Genomic DNA, 20,348 nt, shown 5'->3' with positions numbered 1-20,348 from the left:
TTTATTCAAATTTATTAATAACAGAAAAAAAATTAATAATATAATAATTATAAAAATAATAATAATAATTTATTACTAACAGTAGTTAATAATTAAAAAAATAAAATAGTAAAATAAAAAAACTGATTTTTTTCATGCAATTACAATTTTGGTCTTTAAATTAGAATTTTTTTTTTAATTATATCAGATTATATTCACTTTTATATTCATTTATTTCATTGTTTATGGTTAATAATAAAAAGGTGAATTATAAATATATATTATATATTTATTATAATAACCTTTATAACTTCTATACAATTACGATTTGGTCTTCTAATGACACCCTTTTTTATATTATATCAGATTATATTCACTTTTATATTCATTTCTTTCATTGTTTATGGTTAATAATAAAAAAGGTTCATTATAATTATATTATTAATTATAACATTTAATTTCCCCATGAAATTACAATTTGGTCCTCTAATTAAATTTTTTTTTTCATATTTCTTATATATTCACTTTTTTAAAACAGTTTCTTATATTAAAGCACTTTTAAATAAGAGCGCCTTTTTCCGCCAATAAGATAGTTGTAGTAGTGCATGCGCAGTTGCGTTTGGTAACAGTCGTTGGCAACTTTGAGTCTTCCTCTCTTCTTTCTTTTCACATAGTTTATGCCAGTTTTCGATCATCTGATTCTCGAGTATCATGATCCTCATGTCAAAGTATTAATTCACTTCGTTTTTGTCAGGAGATTAGAAAAAAATATTTTTTTTATTCAGATAACTTCATTGAAAAAAAAATATTCAACTTTAATTTCTAATTCCTCTTGTTAAGGAAATAAAAACCCCATTTCGAAACTGTTTTGTCCCTCCAAAAGAAAAAAAAATTATAGTTTCTGTTTATTATTGTCAGGAGATGAGAAACAAATATTTTTTTTATTCAGATAACTTCATTGAAAAAAAAAAAATATTCAACTTTAATTTCAAATTCTTCTTAAGGAAATTTTAAACCCATTTTGAAATTGTGTTTTCTCCCTTCCAACGAACCTAAGTAAAAAAAAAGTTTTATTATAATTATATTATATTAATTATAACCTCTAATTTCTCCATGCAATTACGATTTGGTTTTGTTGATTAAAAATATTTTTTTGTCGTATTGTTTTTGCAATTGAAAATAAAATAATAATAAAATATAAATGAAAATAAAATAAAAGTATTTTTATGTCATTTTGTAATTTTTTTTTTTGCATAAAAGAAAACAAAAAGTCTAGTGTAGAGAAATATTAATTAAAAAAATAGAGGTTAGGTAACATTATTGTTGTTTTTTTGAAAAATATTGAAATATATATGTGAAAAAATGACTTAACCTCAAAATACTTTTTTTAACCTATAAAAATATTTAAATTAGAAAACGAAATATATATATAAAATAAAATATATATAAATAAAAATAAATTATATATATATATATATATATATATATATATATATATATATATATATATATATATTTATATATTAATATATATATATATATATGTTTATTTATATTTATATAGTAAAAATATTCGCGTGTGTGAGAGGGAACGTGTACAAAGGTGATCGCTCTTTACTGCCTTGTTCATTCACTCCTGGCACTTTCTTATATACGTCGAGAAACTGCAACACGTAGGCAGGCAACCAGGATAAGAAGAGATTGAAAAAAAAAGAAAATTCAATGAGAAACGAAGAATCTTGAGAGACTAAGGGTCATCGGCGTCGCGTTCAATTGAATCGTTTCCTCTTATTTTTCTCGATACTTTAATTGCATTACTTACATATATTTATTTAAAAAAAAAAATATATGAAATTTCTCCTTCGCGTTATTAATATAAACATCTTCTTTTCATGTGGAGGGAAAAAAAGTTTATTTGATTCAAATAAATTAATCCTTTGACTATATTATAAAATAAAAATAAATATTTATTTACTTTAAATAAATATTTATTTACTTTACATAAATATTTATTTACTTTAAATAAATACTTATTTACTTCAAGTAAATATTTATTTAATTCAAATAAATTTCTAATTAATTCCTTTTTTTTATCTATTTCGTTCAAATCAGTTTCTAATTGATTGAAATAAAATTATATTTGATTCAAATAAATATATCTATTTCAAAATAAATATTTATTTGATTCAAATAAATTTCTATTTAAAACCAAATTAAATATCGATTTAATTCAAATAAATTTCTATTTGATTCAAATAAATATTTACTTAATAAATATATAGGCAAATAAATGATTATTTGAGGGAAATAATTTTTTTTTTTAATGTATAATTAATTTGAATATAAAAATTAAAATTGTAAAGTAATTTTTTCGATGAAAATGTATTGAACTTGATGAATAATTCTTGACCCCTCTTCCCCTTGCCCCTGTTTTCAATAGCAAGCGATGTTGCATATTACTGAGTCGATAAATATTGTTGAACGACGCGACGGGTCCAGAAGTGTTAATGACGCTTTCAACGCAAGGAGCTCACGTTTTGCACGCAAAGTAACCCCCTTTTATTATTAATTTATCACATCCAATTTTGTGTTTTGGTAAAAAATTTTTTTTTAGTATTTTTTAATTATTGTTGAAAACTATTTACATGTTTCTTTGGAGTTGAATAAAAATTAAATATATTATATTATATTATATTATATTATATTATATTATTATATTATTATTATAATATAATACTATATAATAATTATTATAATGAATTATTATTGATTATAATTCGATATCCATTTTCAATTTAATGTTATAACTTTTATAAATAAATTATTTCTCTTTAATATATAGTAAATCGGCTATATCTACCATCTACATTAGTTTTCATAGGAAATAATGACCAGTCAGCGCAAAGATAAATCCGCGAGTCAGTTTGAAACGTGTAAAATCAACAATGGACTGATATTTCCGTTTCATAAAATTTTTGCAATCAATTTTTTAAAAAAAATTGTTTGTTAAAAAAAATTTTAATAAATAAAGTGGAATTAAAAAACAAAATTTAGGGGGTCCGAAACGTAAAAATTAATTAATTATTAAATACATAATAATAATAACAACAATATAATAATAAGAAAATTAAAATTAATTATTACACTTGGAAAATTATTTTTAATATTTACTTTATTAAAATGTAATTAAAATTTTTGAATTTAAACTCTATTTTTGTCTACGTTTTTGCATCGTAGGCGTAAACGTATAGGACGATTCTTAGATGTAAAAGGAGAAACTTAAATCTTCAATGACTATTGTCACGTTTCCTGATAATATATTTTTTTTCGTTATATATATAATTTTCCATTTAATGACAATTCTTCTTCAAATATCTTAAATTTCATGACTAACCATCTCATGTATTTTTTACAATTTTTGTTGTTATACAAAAATTAAAATTTTATATAAAACATAATTTAAAAGTTCAAAATTAAAAAATTCTCAAAAAAATTGATTAAAAAATGCATATGCATAAAAACATTTAAATTACAATAAATTGTAAAATAAACTTTTTAGTTACGTGAAACTTTCTTTAAAGGATTTATTGACCAGTTATCTGTGATGACAAAACGTAGGTGTACCGGAAGTCATTTACACTTTTAGTACCAATTTAAATAGACATTGAAAAAAAAATACTATTTACTAAAATTATTGATAAATTTCCATTACAGAAAATTGTGAAAAAAAATTTTGTTATTAGAAAACCAAATCGTAATTCCATGGGGAAATTAAAGTTGAAAATTTTTTTTTTCAATGAAGTTATCTGAATAAAAAAAATATTTGTTTCTCACCTCCTGACAATAATAAACAGAAACTATAATTTTTTTTTCTTTTGGAGGGACAAAACAGTTTCGAAATGGCGTTTTTATTTCCTTAACAAGAGGAATTAGAAATTTATGTTGAATATATTTTTTTAATGAAGTTATCTGAATAAAAAAAATATTTTTTCCAATCTCCTGTCAAAACGGAGTGTACTATTACTTTGACATGAGGATCATGATACTCGAGAATCAGATGATCGAAAACTGGCATAAACTATGTGAAAAGAAAGAAGAGAGGAAGACTTAAAGTTGCCAACGACTGTTACCAAACGCAACTGCGCATGCGCTACTACAACTTTCTTATTGGCGGAAAAAGGCGCTCTTATTTAAAAGGGCTTTAATATAAGAAACTGTTTTAAAAAAGTGAATATATAAAAAATATTAAAAAAAATTTTAATTAGAGAACCAAATCGTAATTCCATGGGGAAATTAAATGTTATAATCAATAATATAATTATAATGAACCTTTTTTATTATTAACCATAAACAATGAAAGAAATGAATATAAAAGTGAATATAATCTGATATAATATGAAAAAATTTAAATTAGAAAACCAAATCGTAATTGCATGAAAAAAATCAGTTTTTTTTACTATTTTATTTTTTTTAATTATTAACCATAAATTAAATTTAATTCTTTAATTTAATTCTTTTTTTATTTATTTATATATATATATAAATTGTTTTATTTATTTCGAAAAAAAAAATTAAAGAAAAAATATTTTTAAAATAATCTAAAATCAGAAGAATCAATTTATTAGTTTCCCAACAAATTTTAATATATTTGAAAATAAAAAAAAAAGATAAGTTTCTTTTTATTCGTTTTTACAAATCCTACAAAATAAATGGATATCAAATAAAAATGTTAAAATAAAAATAAAATTTTTGTTTTCCTCGAATAACTGTGTATATACATATATATAATTTAGTATAGTATTCATTAAATATTATTCAAACTCTTTTACGTAAAGTGTTTTTTTGGTATATTTTAGACATGAAACTTTTTAAGACGCGCTCATGGTCTTAGGAAAATATACACAGGATTTGAACTCGAAAACAAAATTTTATCCTCTATACTCTAATTTTATACTCCAAAGGCCAAACGTCAAAAGGCTTACATATATAACTGTTTCGACCTTATATATATATATCGCTGTTCTGTTAAACATCTTTTATAAATATTACACAAACCAAATATATTTTCTTTTTTAAAATCGTACGGGAAAAATATAAAAATTTACTTCCTTCTATTTTTTTTAATTTTTAGTTAATTTTTTAAAATTTAATTCTAATTTCATTTAATTATAATTTTTCAAAAATTAGTAATAATTTTATTTAATTCTAATTCTATTTAATTATAATTTTTAAAAAATAATTATAATTTTATTGAAAATTAATTTAATTATAATTACAATTATATTATATTAAAATTTTTATTTAAATTTAAATTCTTAAGTCTTATTACAACAATTTATATTCTTCATTAAAATTTTTTTTTGCTAATTTTTTCTTTTAAAAGAAATATTTTTTTTCTGGTTTTTTTAGAAACTTTGACTTATTGTTCTATTTTTAATAAAAAAAAAAATTTATTTTTTTCACGACTATGTTGGGTGGTTATAGAGATCATGTTAATGGTTCGATCATGTGAGAATATTTTTCAGAGTCATCTCACGTTTCTTTTTGATCCAGATATACTTTCTCGCGACCACTATATATATATATATATATATATACTTATATACATATTGTCATCTCGATTAGCTTCTGCGATTATGTCAATTCGCTCTTTCTTCATAAATTTCATTGACAGTTTCATCGATCATAATCACTGTATAGTCGAATATTCATATTCAATAAGATCGCTAAGCTCAGTCATCGTCTATTATGTATTTATAACAATTAAAAAGATATTTTTAAAAATGAGTTTAAAAACAAAAATTTTTTTTTGAGCAACAAAATAGAAAATTTTGAATATATTTTAATATTATAATTTTTTGGAGAGAAATTTAATATAATTTAAAAATATAAATAAACATAGAAAAATTTCGCTGTGAATTTCAAAAATCGACTAGTCAGAAATTGTGATTAATAATAAAAAAAATAGTAAAAAAAAATTAATTTCTCCATGCAATTACGATTTGGTTTTCTAATGACACCTTTTTTTTATATTATATCAGATTATATTCACTTTTATATTCATTTCTTTTATTGTTTATGGTTAATAATAAAAAGGTTTCTTATATAATTATATTATTAATTATAACCTTTAATTTCCCCATGGAATTACGATTTGGTTCTCTAATTAAAATTTTTTAAAAATATTTTTTAAATATTTACTTTTCTTAAACAGTTTCTTATATTAAAGCACTTTTAAATAAGAGCGCCTTTTTCCGCCAATAAGATAGTTGTAGTAGCGCATGCGCAGTTGCGTTTGGTAACAGTCGTTGGCAACTATGAGTCTTCCTCTCTTCTTTCTTTTCACATAGTTCATGCCAGTTTTCGATCATCTGATTCTCGAGTATCATGATCCTCATGTCAAAGTATTAATTCACTCCGTTTTGTCAGGAGATTGGAAAAAATATTTTTTTTATTCAGATAACTTCATTAAAAAAATATTCAACTTTAGTTTCTAATTCTTATAGAAATTAAAACCCATTTCGAAACAGTTTGTTTTCTCCATCCAAATGAACCTAAAAAGTAAAAAAAAAAGTTAATATTAATTATAACCTCTAATTTCTCCATGCAATTACGATTTGGTTTTCTACAAAATTGTTTTTGATTCATTATGTTTTTTATAATTTTTATTTTTAGAAATTTTTATTTAAAAAATAAATAATTTAATTTTTTCCAAAATAAATTAATGTTAATATTCTCAAAAAAAAAAAAAAAATTCTAAAAGATTTTAAAGTATCAAATTTTTTTTATTAATTATTTTTTGGAAAATTCATTCCGTGGGCGATTATTACGCGGCATTGAATTATCATGACTCGGAAGATTCTTTAATCTCGATCGAAAAAAAATTTAACGCGTATACAGGTCGAAACTCTCGTGCAAGTTCATCGACTGCACTTCAATCAAGATATAATAAATGCCTATAACTGTAGAGAGAAAGAGAGAGGGAGAAAATTTTGTTTACACTTTTATAAAAAATAATTTTAAAAAATAGAAAAAAAGATTTAACAATATGAGAAAAAAATGATTTAAAAAAATGTTTGTTTTAATTTTTGAAATATAAAAATTAAAAATAAAAATATTTTTGAACCAGGTATAATAAAGTGCAATCTGTTATTCATATTATATAGATGAATAAAAGGAAAAAAGCCAAAAAAAAAAATTATAGAGAGTTTGCTGTAAGTGAACCTTATCAGTGGTCTTGTGTATATAATACGCTTGGCTTAACAGTCGCTCTCGTGCATGAATTAAAAAAGAGCCATAAATTTTTTTTTTATCACACACAAGTCTGTTTATTTCTAACAGACTTTTACCATTTTTTGCAGAGGATTTTATTTTTTATTAATTTTTAATATTTATTTTTTAATATTTTTTTTATTTCTTATTATTTACTTTTAATTTCTTTTTCTATATTTTGTTATTATTTTTCTTTTATTATTATTTATTTTTTTATTATTTGGTTTTTATTCATTTTCTATTATTTGTTTTTTATTATTTTTTTTACTATAAACAATAAATTAAAATTTAAAAAAAAGGCGGTAATTTTCACTGAAACTCAATTGGTGGAATAGTCACGTGACGTGTGAAGTTAGCGCTTCTAGTGTTCACTATTGGTAACACTGAACGTCTTAAAAAGCAGCTACTGCTTTGGCGAATGTTATTGTCAAGTCTTAATTGCATTCGTTTAAATTGAACTATAGCAAAAAAATTCTAACCTTAAAAATTTCCATCAAAACTAACCTAAAACATAATTTCTTCTAATTCATAGAAAAAAAATCAAGTCACAATAAAAATTTATAAATATTTTTGTATTTACTTTTCTTTTAAAATTAATATTCAGATTTATAGAGTTTTTTTCTTAAATAAATGATGTGAAAAAATCTTTATTGAGTGGCATTCGATTAACTATATTATAAAGTTTCAATGAACGTCCACGTGTTGTGTGGGCTTGAAGCGACTCGATTTTTTCGATTATTATTTGCTTCTTGTTGTAATTTGCCTAGAGCGACCCAGGCCTTGGTTAATAAACGTGCGTGCATTCAAGAAAACACGCAAACATTTATATATATATATATATATATATATATACAACCAGTAGCGTAGCAACATCGTTAAATATAATTTTTTTTTTTTGCTTTTGTTATTTCATATAATACACTTCACAAATACAAACGCAAAGAAAATTATACACATTATATTTCTATATGAGCCTTAAATTGTCAATGATAATTTCAACTTTACATATATTTATTTTATAAAATTAATTCCCGTGGGATCAATTTCGAACAAAAATTCTTATTAATGGATCTTATATTTACCTTTTTTTTGTTGATAAAAAATGGTAGCGATTTTGCATTATAGGTTTTTTTTTGAGGTTATATGAAAAATAAACTTTTAACGGTTTTTTGGAAGTTATAAGCGAAAAAAACTTTGAATCTTTTTTTGAGGTTATAAAGGAAAAAATTTTTTTTTTTGAGGTTATATACAAGTATAAAACTGTTTTTTGGAGGTTATATACAAAAAAAGAATTAATGGTTTTGTTGAGGTTATGTAATTGATACGCAGAGTTTAATAATAATAAAAGGGGGGAAAATTTCCCCCTTCCCCCTCGCCATCGGAGTTGGGGGATAATTTTTGGTTCTTTTATAAAATCGAAACTTTACGTGCAACTATGTTACCTTTTGCGTAAGGTAGCATTACACAGTAAGTGATACCTGGCCACTTACAGATTTATTGACCGATAAATTGCCAACGATTACAGAACTCAATCGTTCTAGACTGATTCAAAGGGGATTTAAAAAAAAATTATTATTAAACTTAACCTTTTTACCAAATTGAGTTCTTATTTTCAACAAGCTTATCCCATAACTATCATTAGTTAGAATTTAAAAAAAAAATTAGTTTTGGAATTTTTTTTTGCATTTTTATTTGATGTAGAATTATTTAAATTGTCAATTTCATGAAGTGGGTTGGAACCTCTCAAGAATTAAAGTTGAATATTTTTTTTTTAATGAAGTTATCTGAATAAAAAAAATATTTTTTCCACTCTCCTGACAAAACGGAGTGAATTAATACTCGACATGAGGACATGATACTCGAGAATCAGATGATCGAAAACTGGCATGAACTATGTGAAAAGAAAGAAAAGAGGAAAACTCAAAGTTACCAACGACAGTCGCCAAACTCAACTGCGCATGCGCCACTACAACTCTCCCATTGGTAAAAAAAGGCGTTTTTATTTAAAAGTACTTTAATAAAAGAAACTGTTTAAGGAAAGTGAATATAATCTGATATAATATAAAAAAGGGTTGTCATTAGAAGACTAAATCGTAATTACATGGAGAAATTAAAGGTTATATAATATAATTATAATAAACCTTTTTATTATTAACCATAAACAATGAAAAAAATGAATATAAAAGTGAATTTAATCTGATATAATATAAAAATATTTAAATTAGAAAATCAAATCGTAATTGCATGGGTATTGAGAGGTTATAATTTTTTTTTTTTGGTGCTGGAGGGTAAAGTTTAATGAAAATTATAATTTTTTTTTTTTCATCTTTGTCTTCGGTAGTAAATTTTAATTTTTTATGGTCCACCATATTAATTTTAGTAATTAAAAAAAAACAATTATATTTAAATTTATTCTTGTTTATATTTGAAATTTTTTTTTCATCTTTTATTTAACTCTTAATCCGATCATCATTTAAGATTAAAACACTAAGGGACATAAATCGTTCATTTAATGATAAGCTGACGTCTGACCAAGAAAGGATTGCACTACTTAAGACTTGTCTTACAAGGCAATAATATGTCTCTCCCTCTCTTTTTCTCTCATATATATATATATACCTATTGAGCAAGAAATAATAATGTATTATAAATATAAAGATTATGATTTAACATTATTATCATGTCACAATTTTCTTTCGTTAATATGTTTCCAATTTGCAAAAAGGATAAAAAAAATATAGATTTTGCGCCTCTAGGGAAATTATGCTACGCGCGCGTATATATATATAGTTGATCTTATAATAAAAGTCTTGTCAAAGATAAATTGTTAAATATATAATTCAATTTGTAATGAGATGATTGCAGGATATGAAAAATATCCATAAATCTGTGTCGTATTTGCAACGTCACACAAGTCTTTTAAAGCCCCTTGTTAATTATTTTTGCATTTTACTAATAACAACTCAATTATTTCTTATTATATATACACGCATTTTATATGAAAATTCTCAACAATTACACATTTTTTTTTAATAAGTATATTTTCTCATTTCTTTTTCTTTTTAAATGTTACAGGTTGTCGATGCAATATTATTGGTTCAACTTCGTCGGGATGTGATTTGCTAACTGGTCAATGTTTATGTAAACCTTTCGTTATTGGCAGACAATGCGATCGTTGCCAGGTATGTTATTATTTTCATTCTAATATTATTTTTTATTACTATACTATTATTAATTATATGTGACGTTCCACGAGAAAAAGGTCGTTACGTTAAAAAATTTTTAGGTTATGTTTATGAATTTTTTTTAGAAATAATTTACGTTTAAATCTCGATTAAATTCAAAAAAAAAATTAAATAAAAACTAATTTTGATTTTACCTAATTAAAAAGATACTTTCTATCAAGCTAATACTATCACTAAACATAACCTAACTTTTTTTTGACGTAAGATGCCTTCTCTTAATGTTTTTTATTTTGTTTCACTGGTTTTTTTTTTTGCTTTTATATTTATTATTCATCATTAATATAAAACAAACCTTTTTTTGTAACCGTCCGTTACTTTTTTTTATATCTCTTCCATGGCCATCTGAAACAAAAAAAATTTTTTTTTTAAAACAGTATAATATAATTTTAAATCGAGAGGAAATTATTTTTTAATGAAAAAAATTTTTGTTTTTATTTTAAACAAATAGAACGAGTATTGGGGCTTAACAACTGGTTTAGGATGCGCTCCCTGTGGCTGTGATCCACTAGGATCAATTGATGGTTCATGTGATGATAATTCAGGACTTTGTCGTTGCAAACCAGGAGTCGGAGGTACTAGATGTGATAATTGCCTACCAAGATACTATGGATTTTCTGAAAATGGATGTTTAGGTGAGTTTATTTTTTTTTAAATTATTTTTTTCTAAATTCAATTTTTCTGATAAATACTGTAGAAATATATATAGTTAAATAAATTTAATTAATAATAATAATTAATAATTTAATATTAACTATACAAATATTTAATAAATGAATTAATTTCAGTTTTGAAAAAAAAAATTATTTTATCAGTGAAAAAAAAATGATGATAAATAATTAGGACTCTCGGCAAGATGTGATCAACTTTGAAAGACAATTTATTATCCCGACTTTCTTTTTGTCGCACTAATATTTCTGTATAGTATATATATATATATATATATATATATATATATATATATATATATATGCTAAATGTCCTTGTTACTTCTTATCCTCGATCTGGATCCCCTATTGCTCCGGGACTTTAACCTTCTTTGAATATATCTCTTGCACCAAAAAAAAAAGAATTTTTTGAATTGAAAGACTTACAATTTCTATTAGTTAAAACAATTTAGAAAATAATTTAATTTTACTTGTGAATTTAAAAAAATATTCTATAATTCAATTTTATTATTGTATTTTATTTATTTTAACTAGCAAACTGGAAAATTTATTGCAAGGGTGTAAAAGTTTTGAAGAAAGTGAAGTTTTCTTTTTTTTCCTAAAATAACAAACTAAAAATTTTTTTTTAAATAAAAATTAGTCATAAATATAATATAATAAATCAAAAGTTTTTTTTTCAGAGGACCAAATCGTAATTCGAAATTAAAGGTTATAATTAATAATATAATTATAATAAACCTTTTTATTATTAACCATAAACAATGAAAGAAATGAATATAAAAGTGAATATAATCTGATATAATATAAAAAAGGGTGTCATTAGAAGACCAAATCGTAATTGCATGAGTATTTAGAGGGGTTTAGTGCTAGAGGGTAAAGTTTGCATGATAAATTTTCTTTAAAACATCAACTTTGGAAAAAAAAAAATATTTTTTCATTTAAATTAATTTTTTGCTTAATTTTACATTAGTAATAATTAAAGAAAGTATATATTTTTTTATTTAAATTAATATTTTTTATTTCCTTATTAGTAATTAGTAATAAATAAATAAAGTATAAATTTTTTATTTTCCCAATTAATTTTATTTACTTTGCTAATTAATCTTTTATTAACTTTATTTTTCTTACATTTCCAATTTTTTTTTATTAACTATTCCATTTTGCTAATTAATTTTTTATAAAATTTATAATTTTTCTTAAACTCTTTTTATGTATTAGTTCCTTCAACTCTACGTAAGGCAGGAGTAGTAAATAAATTTTTTTTTTCTATTTTAATTAATTTTTGAATAATTATAAATGTTTATTTAATATTTTCATAGATATTAAACTAAATGGGGGGGAATTTTTTTTTTCATTTTCAGAATGTGACCCCTGTGATCGCTTGGGTCATATATGTGATCCGGACACGGGACGTTGTGTTTGTCCGCCTTTAACCTTGGGAGAGAATTGCGATCGTTGTAGGCCAGGTTCCTATGATTTGCAACCGGGCATTGGTTGTAAGTCTTGTGCTTGCACACCAGGCTCCTTAAGATCACAATGTTTACCAAATGGACAGTGCCCATGCCGAGATGGCTTCGATGGTCTCAGGTGCGAGCATTGTGCAAAAGGCTATTACGGTTATCCAAAATGTCGACCTTGCAATTGTAATTCCGATGGTACACTACCATGTCCAAATGAATCGGGAATTTGCGATTGTGACTCCAATGGACAGTGTCCCTGCAAGGTTATTATTTTTTTTTTGCTAATTCATTTTGTATTTATTTTCATTTTTTTTATTTTGCTAAAAAAATTTTTAAATTTTTAGTAAGTAATTAAATTAGTTAATTTTTTAGAAACAATTTTTTAAATAATTTTTTTTCCACATAGAAAAATGCAATTGGTCGTCGATGTGATCAGTGCACGGAAGGAACATTTGGTCTTGCGGCTGACAATCATAAAGGATGCACCGAGTGCTTTTGCTTTGGAAGAACGACTCTTTGCCGACAAGCTGGCCTCAGTTGGGGACAAAGACGATTACAAAGACCCAGAGTTTTGTATATTAATGACACAGTGAATGACATTGTGGTATGTATTAAATTTTTTTTTAAATCACGATTTAATATTGTAAAAAATTTTTTTTTCATTCTAGGTTTCAAATTATGGATCGCCATTTATTTTACCAACGTTTTATCGTGGATTAAATAAAACCAATGGATTGACAGTGATACCAGAAACAGAAGGCGATGTCACATTTCCTTCCAATCTCAGGCCTGAATATCCGCTTTACTGGCAACTACCAAAGGCGTTTTTGGCTGATAAGGTAAATTAAAAAAAAACACCATTATTATTACTACTATTATTGTTATTATTATATAGAATTATTATTTTACTAATTTGACTTTTTTATTTTAGTAACCTAAAATGTTAATTTTATTTTTTAAATTGTATTATTTTTACAGGTTATTTCTTACGGTGGCTTTTTACGATTCACTACTGCGGTATCGGATGATGGTTACCCTCTACCATCAAGCTATCGATATCCGCTCGTTCAAATTCAGGGCAATAACAGAATTATACTCGAGCATTATCAACATTTTCAAGACGCGGACAATAATAATAATAATAATCACTATGAAGTCAGGTATTAACCTAAAATTTATATATTAAATATTCTTTTCCCTCTTAAAAATTTTCAAGTAGGAAATTTTCATTTTTTTTTTTTTAATGTTTCAGATTTCATGAATCTTTATGGCAGCTGCAAAATCGACCTGATTTCAAAGTAACACGAGAAATTTTAATGGTAGCTCTTCAAAATTTGCAGAATATTCTTTTACGAGCCACGGATTATACAGATTTTTCCATGGCGGCGTAAGTATATGAATTTTTTAAATTATAATTTTGAAAAAAGTGAAAAAATAATGAATATAAAAGTGAAAATAATCTGATATTAATATAAAAAAGGTTGTCATTAGAAAACCCAATCGTAATTGCATGGAGAAATTAAAGGTTATATAATATAATTATAATAAACCTTTTTTATTATTAACTATAAACAATGAAAGAAATGAATATAAAAGTGAATATAATCTGATATAATATAAAAAAGGGGTGTCAGTAGAAGACCAAATCGTAATTGCATGGAGAAATTAAAGGTTATATTATATAATTATAATTAACCTTTTTTATTATTAATCGTAAACAATGAAAGAAATTAATATAAAAGTGAATATAATCTGATATAATAGAAAAAAAATAGTATTTTTATTATGTTTCATAAAATCGATCAACTTTACACGGATAAAAAATCTTTAGCTGGAATAACGATAAATTTCACTGGCATAGCGAAATGTTTCTCTAAAACAGCGAAAGTTTTCTATATTCTAGAGAAACGTAGCGATTTTTTTCCGTGTAAAATATATTTAGTAATGTTTGGGTAAAATTTTGAAATTAAATTATTTAATTAAATTTTTAATTTTAATTCTATCGTTTTGTTATCGTATAAAAATTTTATTAAATTTTAATTTTAAATTAAATTAGTTAATTAAATTCTTAATTTCAATTCTATTGTTTTGTTTACGTATAAAAATTAGAAAAGAAAAATTTTGATTTTAAAAAATATTTTAAAAAAAAAGATGTTTTCCGGTTTTTCGATGATTGAAATCGATTATATATATATATATATATACATCCGTAACAGGTTGTTGCACGCATCAATGGACGCTGCAGTGCTGACACCCACTCATTCTCCGCCTTTGGCAACGGGTATTGAGATTTGCGAATGCCCACCAGAATATAACAGCACCTCGTGTCAGGATCCAAGCATTGGTTTTTATAGATGGCATGAGAATAATAATAATAATAATAATAATACAAACGCAGTTTCCACCATTGTCATTGATCTTGTGGGTAAAGCAAAACGTTGTCAATGTAGCGGAAGATCCGAAATTTGTCACACCGAAACTGGTTATTGTTTGGTTAGTATTTTTTTTTGTAATTATTTTTTGTAATTATTTTTTGTAAATTAAAATAAATTTAAATTTTCTTTTTTGTAATTTTAATTTCTATTCAAAAATTATATTTTCACAGAATTGTAGAGAAAATACAGCTGGACCGAATTGTAACATTTGTGCCGAAAGTTATCATGGTGATCCAAATTTTGGTGGATGTAAAGCTTGCCCATGTCCTCAGTATGATAAAAAATTTTCAACAGGCTGTAAAGTTTTAGATAATAACGATGTTGTTTGTCGTTGCAAAAATGGTAAATTTTTTTTGTAAAAATAGAAAATTTTTCTTTAATTTATTTTAATAAACAACAAACGTTTATTTTCGAAATAAATATCAAATTTATTTATTTATTTATTATATTTATTAAAAATTATTTTTAACTGAAAAATGGAAAAATTGAAAACTTTTTTTTACGTTCCGCGATTATAGGTTACACTGGTCCTCGATGCGAGAGATGTTCTTATGGTTATTATGGGTTTCCGAACATTCCCGGTGGTAGTTGTAAAGCCTGTAATTGTAATTCAGCCGGAAGTGCGAGCGATGAATGCGATCAGGAAACTGGACAATGTAATTGTAAATCTGGATCCACGGGAAGAGATTGCTCAGAGTGTACTGCATATCGTCATGTTTTTATTGACGATATTTGCACATGTGAGTTTGCAATTCGAATTCAAAATTTTTTTTTTTTTATTAATTTTGATTTTCAAAAATAATTTTACAATTTTTTTTGTAAAATTTACAAATTTATATTTACTGATTTACGAAATATTTGTACAAAATTTGCAAATATTTAAAAAAAAAATTTATTTCTGTAAATAAATTTAGAGAGATAGAAAAATAATTTGATATTTAAATAAAAATTTTGAAACTAATTTCAATTTTACAGCTTGCAATGATAATTGCACGGGACTATTGTTAGACGATTTGGAATTCATAACAAATAAATTGGAATTAGAAACAGAACATATTTCAATGGGTGAAATTCCCGCACCTTGGGAACAACTTTTTTACATTGATTCAAATGTAACAATATTTTCACAAGATTTAAAGCAACGTAAAGAATTACAAGGAAAATTGGAAACACTACCGAGGCATGATTTTAAAAAATTATTACAGGATTCGGAAAAATCGTTACACAAAGTAATTTTGCAAAATCTTTTTTTAGAAATTCAAATTTTTAAATGACAGAAATTCCGAATTTCAATTTTTTTTTACAAATTTTAAATTGATAGAATTTTTCAAAGACGCCGAATTTTTTTTTCCGAAATTTTACAAAAATGTCCAAATAAACGGACATAATGATTTCGGTGCAATTTTTTAAAATTGACCAATTAAAAATTATATCAAGAAAATCGTGATTGGTCAATTTTTAAAAATTGCGCCGAAATCTTTTTGTCAATTTTTTATTCGGACGTTTGTAATTTTGGACAAATGAAAATTCGGTGTCTTAAAAATAATATGAATTAATAATAATTCGTAGAAATAAAAATTCGGACAAATTTGACATTCGAAAATGGAAAATTCGTTTAAAATATAATAATTATTTCTAATAAAATTCTTTCAAAAAAAAAAAAAAATTCTAATTATTATAAAAATTTTATTTTTGCAGTCTATGGAAGAGGAGAATGAGGCAAGAATTTTAAAAATAAAAAGTGATGAATTACAAAATAATGTCACAAATATTAGAATTGAATTTGAAGAAAATAAAAAGAAAATAAGAGGTATATTATTTAATATTGTAAATTAATTATTAATTAAATCTTAATAAAATTATTTATATTCAATAAAAAAAAAGAAACTAATACTATTTCATTTTCAGATATAATTTCACAATTAATTCAATATGGAAATGAAAATAAAAAAATTCGTCTCGAACATGCATTAAAGGAGGCAAATTTAATTTTGGAAAATATGAAAATTATTAATTTTCCCAATAAAAGGAGAATTTTGGAAAATATGATTGAGTAATTATTATTTTAATTAAATTAGAAAAATATTTTTTTAAAATTATATCGCGATTTAATAATAATGAATAATTTTTGTTTTTTTTTTCTTTTAGGGAATTTGCCGATTATATTGAATGGTTAAATTCACTTTATGATCCAAGTGAAGAATTAAAAAAAACAAAAAAAGAAACTGCAAAATATCGTGAAAAATTGGAAGATTTAGAAATAAATATTGAAAAATTAATGGAAACATTTTTCACATACGATGGACTTTATACGGAACTTAATAAAACATACAATCAAATCGATGTAAATCGTAATCAAATAAATAATTTAAATTCAGAAATTAATGAATGGATTAAAGATGGAAAGGAATTAATTGCAGCATCAGGAGGTTGTGTAATTGATGCGGAAAATAATTTTCAGGTAAAAATAAATTTTTATTTTTTTACTAAATTATTTAATTTCTTTCAGTATTGTAAATTTTTTTTAATACCAATAATAATTATTATTATAATTATTATTATTATTATTGTGAATAATAAGTAATGAATATAAAAGTGAATATAATCTGATATAATAAAAAAAAGGGTGTCATTAGAAGACCAAATCGTAATTGTATAGAAGTTATAAAGGTTATTATAATAAATATATAATATATATTTATAATTCACCTTTTTATTATTAACCATAAACAATGAAAGAAATGAATATAAAAGTGAATATAATCTGATATAATATAAAAACAAAATAGTATTTTTATTATATTTCATAAAATCGATTTTCATCTACTTTAAAATAAATTTAGTAATTATTAGTAATTATTAGTAATAATAATAATAATATAATAACAATTATTATTATTATTATTATTATTATTATTATTATTATTATTATTATCGTATTTTCGAAAAAAATCGTATAATCCGAAGCCTCGGGAGTTTTTTTTTTTAATAAAAAAATTAATTATTAAAAAAATTTGTTTTAGGATTTTCCAGAAATGCAGAAAAAATTGAATGAAATGAGGGAAAATTTAAAAGATAAAGAGGAAATAATTTATAGATTAAATTTTGAATATGAAAATAAATTTGTAATTCCAGCTGTTGATCATGCGAGAAATCTTTCGGATTATGCAGATCGTTATGTCGAGTAATTATCTTTATATTTTTTACAATTTTAATGCAATTTTCTAATTTTACCATTATTTATATTTCTTTCAAATTTTTTTTTTCTAATTATAATATTTATTTATAAATTTTTGTTTTATATTTATTTTATATATATATTTTTTTTTTAATTTTTCTTCTTATTCTTTTAATTTTTCTTTTTTTATTTCAAAATTATTTTTTAAAAATATTTAAAATTTTTCCCTCGGCAATTTTGTCGAGAACAGTTTATTTTCAGAAACTCGAAATCAAGCTGCAAATCCATTAAAAGCAAGTCAAGCTTATAAAAATATTTACGATAATTTGCAAAATGCTGAAAACGCTGCGAGAGAAACGAATAAAATTGCCGACGATGTTTACGAAAAGGTAAATATTTTTTTTCAAATCTTTTTTTTTTTTGGTATTGATAAATAAATTCAAAAATTAATTATTGTATTATTATTATTTCTATTATAAATTATTAAATTAAATTATTTTTTAATAATTTAATAATTTTTTTGTATTAATTAAATAAAATTACTAAATTACTTAATTTATTGTATAAGAGTGATGTTATAATTGTAAAGGATTTTTCAAGGTCTATCCAAATGGACCAGATACAAAATCACTAATTGATGTGACAGGAGAAATGTTGGATATATCAACACAACAATTGGATAAAGTTAAAGAGTACATTGTCCCATTGTCAAAATCAAGACAAAGTGTTGAAATGCAAAAACAATCTGTCACTGATTTAAAAAATTCATTAAACAACACTGGTAATAAAGACAATGAAATAAATATTAAACTACGAGAATTGCATAATCAAAGGAAAAAATGTAAGTCAATTTTTTTTTTTATTTCAAAATTAATTTTCAATTAATTTTATTATTAAAATAATATTAAAATTAAATTTACTATTAAAATAAGATGAAAATTAAATTTACCGTTAAAATAATAAGAAAATAAAAAAGAATAAAATTTCATAAATTAAAATTTTATTTTAAATAAATTTTAATAAATTTTAATAATTTTCATCAATTTTCATTAATAGTGCAAGAAGATTTACAATTAATTTTAAGCAAAAATGAAAATTTTATCGAATCAATACAAGAGACAAGAAGAATTGTTGATGATTATAAGGAGGGAATAGCCAATGGTTTGAGGCCAAAATTACATGAATTGAAACGCGAGGGTGATTCAAAAATTAGCCTTGCAAGTGAACAATGTAAGTATAACATTTTTGAAAAAAAATTATGAAACTACAAATTTTTTTACAAGAAAAAATCTTTTGTAATTTTGATTTTAATTGTTTTTTTAAGTGACAGAAGCGCAAAATAATATTAAAAGAGCGGACGAAAAACTTTTGAGCTTGGCAACTGCATCGGCAAAACGTCAACAGGAATTTGATAAATGGAATGGAACTCTTGCGGAGAAATTGCAAAAATTAAAGAATAAAATTGTTGAAGCTAAAAATTCCGCTCATGGGGTAAATATTCAATTTTCATTAACAAAAACAAGGCAAAAAGTTAAAAAATATATAATTATAGTAATTAATAATAATAGAGAGAAAATGTCTTTTTAAATTTTGCTGCCTATTGGCTTATATTTATTTAATTACATCAAAATTTGACGCGTTTCGACACAGTATTCTGTATCCTCATCAGAAAAAAACAAAAACGCGTGTCGAAACGGGTCAAATTTTGATGTAATTAAAAAAATATAAGCCAATAGGGCACAAAATTTAAAAAGACATCTTCTCTCTATTAAAAACGGCTTAAAATAAATAAGAATTTACTTCATACATAATTAATAATAATAATAATTACTATTATTATTATTATTGCTTCTAGCAACACACAAGCGCGTAAATGCGCGTTACCACCATCCCATTAGTAAATCCCGTTACAAGTAGAGGAAGACATTATTTAACACCGATAAGTCAACCCCTTTTAAGAAAAAATTTACAAAAAAATTGAATTTTTCTTAGGCAGACTATTTTACTGCAATTTCTTGCACAAAATACTCCTAAAAGTGTAGAAAAAAATTGACAGCCAAATACGAGTAGAGGAAGACACCTATTACCACCAAAAAGTCATCCAACCCAAAAAT

At 23.5% G+C, this 20,348-nt stretch overlaps 1 protein-coding gene across 2 annotated transcripts in view; it reads left to right on the top strand.

Moving 5' to 3' along the window:
- The window catches only part of LOC127290141 (laminin subunit alpha-1), a 175,866-nt gene that overhangs the window by 139,055 nt on the left and 16,463 nt on the right, over positions 1-20,348 (top strand). For both annotated transcript variants that reach the window (XM_051318537.1, XM_051318538.1), the window contains 19 exons: positions 10,327-10,433; positions 10,945-11,128; positions 12,523-12,884; positions 13,028-13,225; positions 13,290-13,460; positions 13,600-13,781; positions 13,874-14,008; positions 14,838-15,114; positions 15,227-15,398; positions 15,575-15,796; positions 16,032-16,285; positions 16,755-16,866; positions 16,965-17,109; positions 17,205-17,517; positions 18,080-18,240; positions 18,485-18,623; positions 18,835-19,075; positions 19,291-19,464; positions 19,559-19,725. In XM_051318537.1, coding sequence (XP_051174494.1) covers positions 10,327-10,433; positions 10,945-11,128; positions 12,523-12,884; positions 13,028-13,225; positions 13,290-13,460; positions 13,600-13,781; positions 13,874-14,008; positions 14,838-15,114; positions 15,227-15,398; positions 15,575-15,796; positions 16,032-16,285; positions 16,755-16,866; positions 16,965-17,109; positions 17,205-17,517; positions 18,080-18,240; positions 18,485-18,623; positions 18,835-19,075; positions 19,291-19,464; positions 19,559-19,725 — 3,716 coding nt within the window. The remainder of the gene's footprint in view (positions 1-10,326; positions 10,434-10,944; positions 11,129-12,522; positions 12,885-13,027; positions 13,226-13,289; positions 13,461-13,599; positions 13,782-13,873; positions 14,009-14,837; positions 15,115-15,226; positions 15,399-15,574; positions 15,797-16,031; positions 16,286-16,754; positions 16,867-16,964; positions 17,110-17,204; positions 17,518-18,079; positions 18,241-18,484; positions 18,624-18,834; positions 19,076-19,290; positions 19,465-19,558; positions 19,726-20,348) is intronic.

The sequence above is a fragment of the Leptopilina boulardi genome, unplaced genomic scaffold (genome assembly GCF_019393585.1).
Source record: "Leptopilina boulardi isolate dan_hultmark-lab unplaced genomic scaffold, ZJU_Lbou_2.1 LbouV2_55, whole genome shotgun sequence".
Taxonomy (NCBI): Eukaryota; Metazoa; Arthropoda; class Insecta; order Hymenoptera; family Figitidae; genus Leptopilina; species Leptopilina boulardi.
This window is presented reverse-complemented; position numbering and strand designations above follow the sequence as displayed.